This window comes from Nelumbo nucifera, chromosome 8 (genome assembly GCF_055504915.1).
Source record: "Nelumbo nucifera cultivar China Antique chromosome 8, China Antique-T2T, whole genome shotgun sequence".
Classification (NCBI taxonomy): domain Eukaryota; kingdom Viridiplantae; phylum Streptophyta; class Magnoliopsida; order Proteales; family Nelumbonaceae; genus Nelumbo; species Nelumbo nucifera.
The window spans coordinates 1,977,410-1,989,536 of NC_142656.1; the positions used below are offsets into that span (position 1 = coordinate 1,977,410).

General features: G+C 39.2%; 1 protein-coding gene across 1 annotated transcript in view; it reads right to left on the minus strand.

Annotated features, from left to right (window-relative positions):
• The window catches only part of RECQL3 (DEAD/DEAH box RNA helicase family protein), a 66,519-nt gene that overhangs the window by 33,172 nt on the left and 21,220 nt on the right, over positions 1-12,127 (minus strand). Inside the window, exons 9-11 of the mRNA XM_010263514.2 lie at positions 11,929-12,017; positions 4,714-4,866; positions 4,534-4,630 (exon numbers count right to left, since the gene is read on the minus strand). Coding sequence (XP_010261816.1) covers positions 4,534-4,630; positions 4,714-4,866; positions 11,929-12,017 — 339 coding nt within the window. The remainder of the gene's footprint in view (positions 1-4,533; positions 4,631-4,713; positions 4,867-11,928; positions 12,018-12,127) is intronic.

The following is a 12,127-nucleotide window of genomic DNA, read 5'->3' on the forward strand; positions in this document are numbered from 1 at the left end:
CTCCCCGTTCCTCTTTACCCTAATTGCTAAAGTGTTAGGGAGGCTTATTGAGAGGGCAGACTCCAGAAATCTGATTAGTGGTTGGAGAGTGGGGAGGGATAGGGTTCCAGTCACTCACCTACAATTTGTAGATGACACAATTCTGTTTTGTGATGGCAAGGAGATTAGTGGGGTGAGCAATCTAAAGATGGTGATTAAAGTGTCTGAACTAATGACTAACCTCAAAGTAAACCTTGATAAGAGTTGTGTGATTGGTATTAATATGAATGAAGGAGAGGTGGAGGAAAGGGCCCGAGCGATAGGTTGTGAGATAGCTCATTGGCCACTGAAGTATTTAGGGCTTCCTTTAGGGGATAATCCTAGAAAAATGAGTTTTTGGAATCCGATGATTGATAGGTTCACTAAAAGGCTAGCTTCTTGTTAGAAGAATTACTTGTCTTTGGGGGGTAGGATAACCCTGATTAAGTCAACATTGGCAAACCTTCCAGTCTATTACTTGTTGGTGTTTAGAATCCCTGAAGGAGTTTGTAGGGAGTTGGAAAAAACTAATGAGAGACTTTTTATGGGAACCCGGGGAGGAGAAAAGGGACCATAGAGTTAGGTGGGAGCTAGTTACAAGAGCTAAAAGTGAAGGGGGACTGGGGCTGGGGAACTTGAAGAAGAAGAATGAAGCTCTGTTAGGGAAATAGTTATGGAGATGGTCCAAAGAAAAGGAGAATCTGTGGGCTAAAATAATCCTAAGTATTCATGGGCAAGAGGCAGCTGGCTGGGATCCGGGGCTATCACCTAGGGCTTTAAGAGCCTCTCCTTGGGAGTCCATTCGTGCCATCCTTCAGTCTTTTCTTCCCCTCATCAAGTATGATCTTGGTTCTGGTTTGTCGGTAAATTTTTGGGAACACACTTGGGTGGGGGATTTTCCTTAGAAATAGCAGTTCCCCTCCTTTTATGCTCTGTCTAGGTTTAAAAATGAACTAGTAGCAACCTTTGCTACCCTATCTAACTCTGCTATTGGTTGGAACTTGGGTCTTAGAAGGGCTCTTGGAGATTCTGAGTTGGAACCCATTTCGAATTTGCTTAAAATCTTGGATGAGGTAGCTCTTGAACCTTCCCGTGTGGACTTTAGGGTTTGGTCTCTTGTCCCTTTGGGTATCTTCTCTTGCTCCTCTTTTTTCAAAGCATTGACACAACCTAGTCCGGTACCTGGGTCTTCTTTTCCAGTCCGGGAAGTTTGGGGTAGCCCTATCCCTCCTAGGGTAGGTGCTTTTTGCTGGGAAGCAATCCTAAAAAAGTGTAACACTTGTGACATACTTCAAAAGAAAAGGCCTAATTGATGTTTATCTCCACATTGGTGCATCTTATGTAAGAAGAATGGTGAAAGCTGTTATCACTTGCTTGTTTCTTGCCCTTTTATTTCAGAGATTTGGTGTTGGTTCTTTTCTTTATTTGGTTGCAGGTAGCCCTCCCCTTCAAGCGTGCAAAGCTTGTTCAATTCCACTCCAGTGAGGGGTTTAAAGAAGAGAGGTAAAATTTTGTGGAGATGTGCTAAAGCTGCTATTTGTTGGATGGTTTGGGGAGAAAGAAATCAAAGATTATTTCATGACAAAGAAAAAAGCAAGGAAGCCCTCATAGAAATTGTTTATGTTAGGGTGGCACACTAGGTCAAGTCTTTGAAGCTTTTTGAAGCCTATTCAGTAGGAGACATCATTAGAAACTGGGAAGACGTGGCTCGGCCAGTTCCTATGTCTAGTGCTATTAGACCTGTTTGGACTCCACCAGATTTGGGTTTCATCAAATTGAATTTCGATAGTAGCAGTGAAAGTAATCCAGGCCCTTCAGGCATAGGTGATATTTTCAGGGATGAAGAGGGTCAAATTATTGCTATGTTCTCAGGATCTATAGGCTGGGGGGATTCTCTGAGAGCTGAAATCTTGGCAGTTCTAGGAGTAAAAAGAGCTAAGCAGTTGAATATTAGTAAGCTGCTGGTGGAAGGAGACTCTCAATTGACTGTTAGTTGGTTGCAGAAGGAAGAGTCTAGCCTGTGGAAGTTCTCAAATGAAAGAAAGAAAATCAAGCAGCTAACTCAGAATATGATTGTAAGGGTTCAATGGGCCAAGAGGAGCATTAATTCCATGGCTGACACCTTGGCTAAACAGGGGGTGGGAAGATCTAATTTCTTTTGGGCTATATTGTAATAGGTGTTTTCAGTTCTGTAAGTGAGGGTTAAGATGTCTTACCCCTCCAATCTGGTTGTAACTTCCATATATTTTTAATAAAATTACTGTTATTGATAAAAAAATAATAAATTCATTAAGTTTTATAAGAAATCAGAATTTATCATAATCTTAATACTACAAAAAGGAGAATCGGTTTATTAAATTTATAATAAAACATAATGTATTATAACTTTAATATTTAAAAAATCAGAATAAATGTATTTCCATTTACTAGTGTGAAATAAATATATTAGAATTTATAATAAATCAGAATTAAAAATAAGAAAAGAAAATATCAGATAACCTTGTAAAAACATCAAAATGCATAATAAATCGGTAAATCGTCATTTACTAATTTGTTATTGATCTTAGTTTCTTAGCTTTATATAATGGTTGGGAATAAGATAATAGTCTAGAAATATGTATAAATGCTTCTTTTATCATTTTACAAAACATCTTTGCATATTTCCACATATTTCATAATATTTCCACAATGTCTCTAATTTTAACAATATTTCCCCTCGACATTTCCAACATATGTCCTATATTTTGGTAAGCGACATTTCCATCGACATCGACATTTTAAACCTTGATCCCTCTTTGGGGGTAGATGGAATCCTCCATCAAATTTGCAAAGCCTTTTTTCCCCTTCCTTCTTCAGGTGCCGAATGAAAAGGGGAAGAACCATGTGGAGATGCTTGAGGGCTGTAGTATGTTGGCCTTTGTGGGAAGAAAGAAATACCAGGATCTTCTCTGAAGTAGGGAGGGACAGTGAAGAATTGAGAGAACTGATCCATAAAAGGGTAGTACAGTGGCTGAAATCTTCAGAGCTGTTTACAGACTTCTCAGTGGATGATTTATTGAGGAAGTGGGGTGAGATTGCTAATTGCACCCAGCCCAAAACAATAATGAGTGTGTTTTGGACCCCCCCCCCCCCACCGGCCGGTTTTTTAAAACTAAACTTTGATGGGAGTAGTTGGGGAATCCTGGACAATTGGGGATTGGAGGTGTGTTTAGGGATGAGAATGGGCTTGTTTCAGCCATGTTTTCAGCCCCAATTGGAGTGGGTGATTCTCTCAGGGCTGAGATTTTTGCAGTTCTGGAAGAAGTCCAAAGAGCTAAGGAGATAATATAAGAAAACTCATCATTGAAGGGGACTCAGAGGTGGTGGTAGGGTGGCTGAATAAAGAAAATAGCAGTTTATTGATGTACAGTAATGAGAGGAGGAAATTTAGATGGATGGTTCAAGAGATGGAAATCAAGATCAGCTGGTTCAAGAGATGGAAATCAAGATCAGCTGGGTTAGCTAAGCAAGGAGTCGAGAGGGAGTTAATGTTTTGGGCACAAGTGTAATTTTTTCCTTTTTCTGTTCTTGGGAGCTCAAGCTCCAGTTGGAAGATAAGAAAGTTTATCTTCATCCTTGTAAAATTTTTGTGATTAATTAATGAAATGTGGTTATTGATAAAAAAAAAAAATCTATGCAATATGGTTTCGTCTGATTCAAAGCAACAAGTACATAGACAGTTGTAGTTTTGGGACCCCAGGGAAATCAGGGATAAGTCTCAGAAATCATGTGGAAGAAATCCTGATCATTTACACAGATCTCATTAGAGGTGCAACTTGGTGTGGGTCAATTCAATTTTTTTTATCAATAACTGCAGATTCATTAAGATAGAAAATTGTGTGTACAGAGTAAAATGCAAAGACTGAGAAATAAACTTTCTTATCTCTCCCCAAATATGGTCAACTCAAAAAATTTAAGAGACCACATGAGGGCTGGGCTTGGTTGCATGATAGCAGATCAAAATTTGGGTCCATCATCTTCTTCGTGTACAAGGTTTGGAAATTATCTCAGGTCTCTAAAAAGGTCAGTTGAAAGATGGAGCAACCATGAAATGGTTCAAGGTGAAGATCTGAGTAGTGTTAGTTCAGGTTTAGGGGAAAAAGAGAAATGGGAGTGGGATATTACTAGATTTGTTCTAGAAGGTAATTCAAAGCTCTCAGAGGTTGGGGTGGTTTCGAAATGTGGGATTCTATGTAAGAGTGGTAATGCCTAGGTCCTGTATTTATTGCAGGTACTGCAAAGCTGCACAATTGGTTGATTCTTGTCTCAGTACCCCCATCCCAATAGAGACAAAATCTGTAGTATTTATCAAAATCTAGACAATTTACAAGTGGCTTTTGTCACAGTTTCACAAGTTGAATACATTAAATATCATTGCACTTCTATTCATTTATTTTTTGGAGGGCCACAAGAAAGCTCAATGAGAAGATGAAAAGAAAAGTACAGATCTATTTAAGATATCCAAGTTTACAGTACCCGAAAGCCACTGTTGCCACAACAACCTGTATTCTGGAAGAAATCCAATCATCTAAAACTGAACTTCGCAGTTTACTGTTCAACCCTGCATGATAAGCTAAAAAGAACATCTTGACTAAGAAAATATGTACACTAAAACTATCAAGAATAAGGCTAAGTATGAACATTTTATTCAATTACCAGCACAGGAAATGCCATTTTCTGACAAATGAGCAGACAAATCATCACAAGTTGTGCGTTCAAGACAATAAACAATTGAACATGCATCTCCACTGGACTTAAGCACATTAGACAAATCAGCATAGGCATCATCCAACAGATCTTTATACCGAACTGCATTGCACAAAAATCTTGTCAGGTAGGAAAACATGGTAACTACAACTAACGCTAAGAGTATCACTAGAAACACAAGAAAACTTGTGATAGATGTTGTCATGGAGAAATTGCAAACACTCCAACCTACATGGAAACATTTATCGCCCAGGTGGTAAATCTACTAGAATAACTCTAGTAGTGTCCTAGGTATTACAACTAGAAAGAAGAAAAAACCTAGCTTTATACTGGCATTCTAGGCATTATTCCTAGAGAAAGAAAACATAACACATTCTAAAAGATTTGAGTGAATTCTCAAGAAATGTAAATAGATAGCACTTCATTTTTTTTTCAAAAAGAAAATAGTACATGAGTATATATAGACTTGGTCTGAAAATTGTCTTCAGAGCAAGTAACTCTTGCCAATTACTAGTTACCTGCTTATTTTCTCCAATTATAACTTATCACCTACCCATTGCACCTATTTTCTTTAAATGATACCTTCAACTTGTCATATACTTTTAATCTACTTAGAATTTACTTCATGTAAGTAGCTGCTTTTTCTTTTTTTGAGAAGAGGTAAAGTATAATTTTATTAAGATAGAAAAGCCCCTGTACAACTAGTGGCTATACAATAGGAAAATACAAAAAAAGCCAGAAAATTAGACCACTATCCCTTTTGTGTTTACAAAAAGATTTTCAAAATCAAAAGGAGAGCTATAATTTGATCTTTCTCTTAGTTGAGCTGATGACTAGGAGAACAGATTACCCACTATTTTCTGCCACACTTCCTCAATTTGACAGCCTTTGTTCTGAAAACCCCTTAAATTCCTTTCCTGCCATATAATCCAAAACACTTCTCCTGGAATCATTTGCCAAATCACTTTTCCTTTGCTCAGGCCTTGGATCCACCACCCTCTCGATAAATCTTGTACAGATGCTGGACAGCATCCTTTGAAAGCAAAAAAGCTTGAACACTTTCACCCAGATGTTACAAGTGAAGCTGCAATGCAATAAGAAGTGACTTACAGATTCTTCCACCCTGTTGCATAGGACACATTCTGCTGAATCAAACATAATTCCTCAATTTAACAGGTTGTCCTTAGTGAGGATCTTATTTAAGTAGGCAGACTAAACAAAGAAAGCTACCTTTGAAGGTATGTACTTGCACCAGATTATACCCACGGGAAACTGTAGCCATCCCACCATTATTTTTGAGTCCCCATCAATAATCAATCTCTCAATATTTAGCTCCTTGCCTTCCTATACTCCAATTAAAGCAATGGTTGGGGTGAGTCAGGTGACCAGGGCTCAAATCATGGAAACAGCCTCTCTGTGTATCTGCAGAGGTACGGCTATGTACATCTATCCCTCCCTAGACCCCGCATTGGCAGGAGCATCATGCATTGGGATTTTTATACTCCAATTAAAGCAGACATGACTTCTCTTAGAGAATCCCCTATTCGAATCAGCCCTGAAAACATTGCTTGTACCACCCCTCCATCCCTAAAAACTACTCCCACTCCTTAAGGCCCTGGATTTCCCATGCTGCTTCCATCAAAATTTAACTTGATGTAACCTTCTTCAGGAGGTTACCAATGTTGAGAAATTGTTTCTTTCTTGTTACCAGAACCCACCGTCTCCCTCCATTTCCTAAAAATATTATCGTCAATGGAAAAAGGTGAGAAGAGGTCTATTCTTTGGTCCAGTGTGCTACTCTAATTGTAACACACTCAATAACTACTTTTTGTTCTTTCTTTCTCAAAAATTCTTGCGCTTCTTTCCTCTCAAATTGTCCAAATTATTGTCGCTCTTGTTGTTCTCCACATTATATCTTCCCCTTCTATTTGGCCATTTGAAAATTGAGGAAGTGAATAGTCCAACCATGTTAATCTTACCATCAAAGGCCTCCCAACAAAAAAAACTGACCTTGGGAAAGAATTGGATGACACCATATTTTTTCAACAGGAAAAGGCTACAGCAGATTAGAAGGGGAGTTCAAGAAAATGAAGTCTAGCAAATGGAACAAATTAGTGACAGAAGAAAGTTTCGAGTTACGAATGCCCCTTCAATATCCCAAATCCCAGTCAAAACCAATCCCAAAAGGAGAAGCAACCACAAACATAGAAATTGTCTCGCCTTTTAAGGAAGACAACTGAAAACAAATAGGAAAGCAGTCCTTCAAAGGGGAGTGTCCCAGTCACACATCCTCCCAAAAGCTCACCAAGGTGACATCAAAAACATCATGCCTTATGCCATTTAGGAAGGTAGGAGGATTTTAGCAATTGCCTTCTAAGGAGAAGCTCTAGTGACCCTTCAAGAAAGGCCAACATCCCATTAATTTGCCATGAGCCTATATATGCTACTAATTACTTTATGCCACAATCTATCCTTCTCAATAGGCAGCCTCCACAACCACTTCCCACAAAGCTACATTCTTTTTTATCCAATTACCCAATGCCTAATACACCGCATTCTTTCCTTTTGCACACCACTTCCCAATTCACTAAGCAGTCTCATCTCCTCGCACCCGGTTCCCACAAAAAAAAAATCCCTCATATTTTTCTCCAACTTATTTGCTATAGAATGTCAGATAGGAAAGACCAAGAGCTAATAAACAGGAAGGTTAGACAAGGTTGACTTAATTAGAGTTATTCTACCCATCAAGGAAAGGCAACTCTTTTTCCATACTGCCAGTTCATTTGTGAACCTCTCTAAGATAGGATTCCTAAAAAGAAACTCTCTAAGATTGCCACCTAGGGAGAGACCTGAATACTTTAAAGGCCAATTGGAAATTGAACATCCCAAAACTTCAGCACATTGAATAAATTTCCGAGTTGTTAAAAGGTTTAAACAAAAAAAAAAAAAATCCGAGTTGTTCCAGTCTCAATGGCTTTTGCAAGGTTAAGGGGAGATTTATTTGGAGTTGGATTAACAAGAGGACTTTGAAGACAAAAACAACCTTGAAGAGAAGAAAAGTGGTTTCTGTTCCAACTGACGAAGGTCTGAAGTGAATTTGTTTTGTTGTTTGGTAGTTGGAAGGGGAGTTTTGGGCTGTCTGTTTAATAGGTGTTCAGGTAATATGAGAGGGAGCTCAGGTAGGATTTGAGGCATGGTCAATGTTGGGCATTAGTTGGGTGGTTGGACAGTGTTGTTTGGGTTTTGATTGTGATTAAAGCTTTTGGAAAATTTGGGGTGGTAGGTGTCAGCACCCGATTTTTTCTCAATCCTGTCTGAACCCCCAACTCACCCTCAAACACTCGATTAGACCATTCCAATCCTTCCAAAACCCAAAGAACCCAAATCTCTGCCGCTAAATCCTTAAAATTCATCATCAAACCCACCTAATACCCTTAAAGCCCAAAAATGCCCCTGCATTCCAAACTCCAAAAATACCCCCTCGTACCAAATTCCTAAAATGCCCCTCATCCAAAATAACCAAAATATCCCTCATGCCAAATACCCCAAACTACCCTCTTTTCAAGTCACCAAAACTACCTTTCATGCCAAATGACCAAATTGCCCTCCATTCCAAATTCCTAAAATATCCTACTTCCAAATTATGGAAAAAAATTCTCATGCCTAAATTCCCAAAATACCCCTCATCCCCTAAATTTCCAAAATACCAAAGTACCCTCATTGTGCCTAAATTCCAAAATACCCCTCATCCCCTAAATTCCCAAAATACCCTTTTCCGAATTACCAAAATACCACTCAATTCCAAATTCCCAAAATACCCCTCATCTCTTAAATTAGCAAATACCCTCCAAAGCCAAAACACCACTCACCAAATTACCCGAATACACCTGAAACCCCAACCTGGCAAGATGTCCCTCCAAATCCTAACTTACCTACCAAAAACCCCAAGATTACTAAATTGCCCTTCTTACCCCAAATCCCCTTTTTGACCCCTGAAACCCCAACCTGTCAAGATGTCCCTCCAAATCCTAACTTACTTACCAAAACCCCCCTTTCATTTTGAGAAATTTCTAAAATACCCTCCTTCACTTCACATTATAAATAAGAGGAAATTGATTTTGAGAGGGGGGAGGAATGATTCATTGTCTTTGACCTTGCGGCAAATGCAGAGTGGTGACGATGGGTGGTGAGCTTGGATTTCCCTAGTTTTCTCTCGTTCCCCTTCTCTCATTCTTTCCCCCCTCTCTCCATTTTGCTTCTCTCTCACCAGCTTCTTGCCTTTACATCACTTCGACCACAGGCCGCATTTCAAGTTGCAGTGGCGGGTTTGAACACAACTAGCAACAACCACTCCTCTCGACTCCTCTAGCCATTTGATTGAGTCCAAAGGTGGGAATTTCTGATAGAAAAGGGGTGGGGATTTATTTTCTCACCCTTTTGCTCAGGCTCCTGCATCCAAAAGGGGTATGGCCTAGAGGATAAGAGCAAGGATTTCATAGTTACAGTACATCTTCAAGCTGTCAGGGAATGCACGTTCTCAAATATGAATCCACATGCTTTCACTGTTTGAAATTAGGAAAGGGATTTGGCATTCACACTAACCAGAGAGAGGGGTGCCTAATCCCTCCTCTCTCTCTCTCTCTCTCTCTCTCTCTCTCTCTCTCTCTCAACTTAAGCCAGACTAGCCTTGTTTAGGCCGAGGAGTGTGGAGTCACTAGCGTTCGATTAATTTTGAAAAATGCAATTCCGAGAGGCCCATCACTCCCAATTATCTATTTCGATGGGTGGCAACTCCATCTGATTGGCCATGAAGTGAACTGTTGGGTTTTTTCCATCGTTCACAGTAGGGTATTTTATTTTATTTGAGGGTGATGACTTGTCACCCTTTTTTCTAGATTGGAAACGATAATTTTATTAATACAAAATTAAGTACTACTGTCAACCCCTCAACAGGTGTTGAGTCTCAAGTAATCTTTATTACAAAATTTCCCAGAGCATACTCTCCCTCGTAGTCCCTTGTTTAGCCAACGTATCAGCTAAACCATTAGCTGATCTCCTTGTCCATTTGAAGCAAGCATCAATCACCCTTGTTATATTGAGGATTTCCCTTATGGGCTGTCTATAAATCTAGGCTCCCAACTTACCTAATTGCAGTCAATCAATTAACAATTTAGAGTGTCCCTCTATCTCAATTTGGTGTACCCCAATTGTTTGGCACATCTTACTCCTTGAAGCAAGCCCATCACCTCCACGCTCAATGAGTCCCCCACTCCTATTGGCCCCAAAAACAAAGCCACAATTCTGCCATTTTCATCTCTGAATATTCCCCCTATACCTAAAGGGCCCGGGTTACCTCTAGAGCTCCCATCAAAGTTCAGTTTCATTCTTTGTTGTGTTGGTGGGGACCACAAATCCTGTACAGTAGGTTTTATGGAAGCTGTAGATGCCACCATGCCCCAATTCCTGTATATGTCCTCAACTAAGAAGTCTCTAAACAAATCCAAAGTTTTCAACCATTGAATAGTCATAATGGTTATTCTTTCTACAATTTCCTCGGATTTCTCTACTCCTTCAAAGATCCTATTGTTTCTTTCTTCCGAAACTAACCATAGGATAGCTGCTCTTGTGGCTCTCCACATTAATCTTCCACGCCTCTTTAGTTGCCTAAAACAATCTTGGGCAAAAAAGGCTTACCACGTCCAAGGGAGGTGTCCACCTACAACCAAAGATAGAAGAGAACCCAGGTCCAAATAAAGTACACGAATGGACAAGAAATTAAAAGGTGTATGATCGTCTTACCAGAACCCAAGCAGAGGCTACAAACATGGGGTGACTGGCAAAAATTTGGCCTTTTTCTTTGCAACATATCTAGAGTAATGGTTTTTTTTTGAGAACCACCTCCTAGCAAAAGCCCAAATTTTTGGAGGTACAGACTGACACCACCTCCCAGATGGGGAAAGTTTCCAAATTCTACTGTCCAAAAAAGATTGATCCAAATAGGTTGACCCTAAAAGGGTGACTAATTCATCCACCATTGCCATTTCCAACTTCATTAGATCTTTCCTTAGACCCAGGTCCCAAGAATTATCAATAAAAACTGAAGAGATCACTCTTTTATTTTTTGACAGTGAATAAATAGTACGAAACCTATCATTAAGGGGAATCTCTGCAACCTAAACATCTTCCCAAAACAACACTTGGTTTCCTGCACATGCATCAAATTTAAATTAAGGATGGAAGGCAATATACCATGAATAGCTTTCTAGGGAGAACATCAAGAAGCCCTAGGGTTGACTCCTACATCCCAACCATTGTCTACCAATCCATGAATGCTAATAATCACTTTATGCCAAAGTCTATCTTGTTCCAACAACAATCTCCATAACCATTTCCTCAACAATGTTGTGTTTCTTAGTCTGATATTTCCTAGTCCTAGGCCTCCTTCACTACTTCTAGAAACCACCTCCCACTTCACTAGCTGGTCTTTTATTGGTGTCTCCTGGTTCCCAAAGGAAGTTCCTCATAATCTTCTCTAGCTGGTTTGCCATTTTCACCGGTATCCTAAAGGTAAATAGGAAATACACGAGTAAGTTAGCCAATGTTGACTTTATTAGGGTTATCCTACCTCCCAAAGAAATGTAATTTCTCTTCCAAATTGCAAGTCTCTTTGTAAATCTCTCAATCACTGGATACCAGAAGCTATTTGTATTTGGATTTCCTCCCAATGGTAGTCCCAAATATTGTAATGGCCAATCCCCCACTTCACACCCCAACAGTCCAGCTAGCATATCCACTTCTTCTCTCCCTAAATTTACTCTTTCCATGCAGCTCTTGTCCCAACTAATTTTAAGGTTGGAGATCCTCTCAAATTTATTTATGTCTCTTTCTAATAATTTTTTCTCTATCTATAATAAAAAAATATTGTACTTTGAAAAATAAAAATCCCATCTGCCCCTGCAAGAAGCATTTGAGGACTGCTAGAAAATGAAAAATCAGTACTAGTTCACTTAACTCCAGGTGCCAAATCTTTGAATCCACATAAACAAAGAAATAATAGAAATCTACATCAAGTGAAATTAGAAATTCCTTGTCTCAGTGAATAGAAATTAAACAATTAAGAAAATGCAAAGGAATTAGGATTGGATTTGGCTAGCAGGACATTACCTTCATAAAATATATTAGGACGATTAAATGATGACCGGAGGACTAGAGGGTTTCGCAAGCATAATGACTCCATCACATCTTTCTGAACTCTGCACAAAAAGAGGCAATAAAGGATATGGTATTGTGTTGTACTTTAAATGAAAGAAACTATACGCAATAAACAACACTCGTGTCCTTAAATCACAATATAAAATCATGG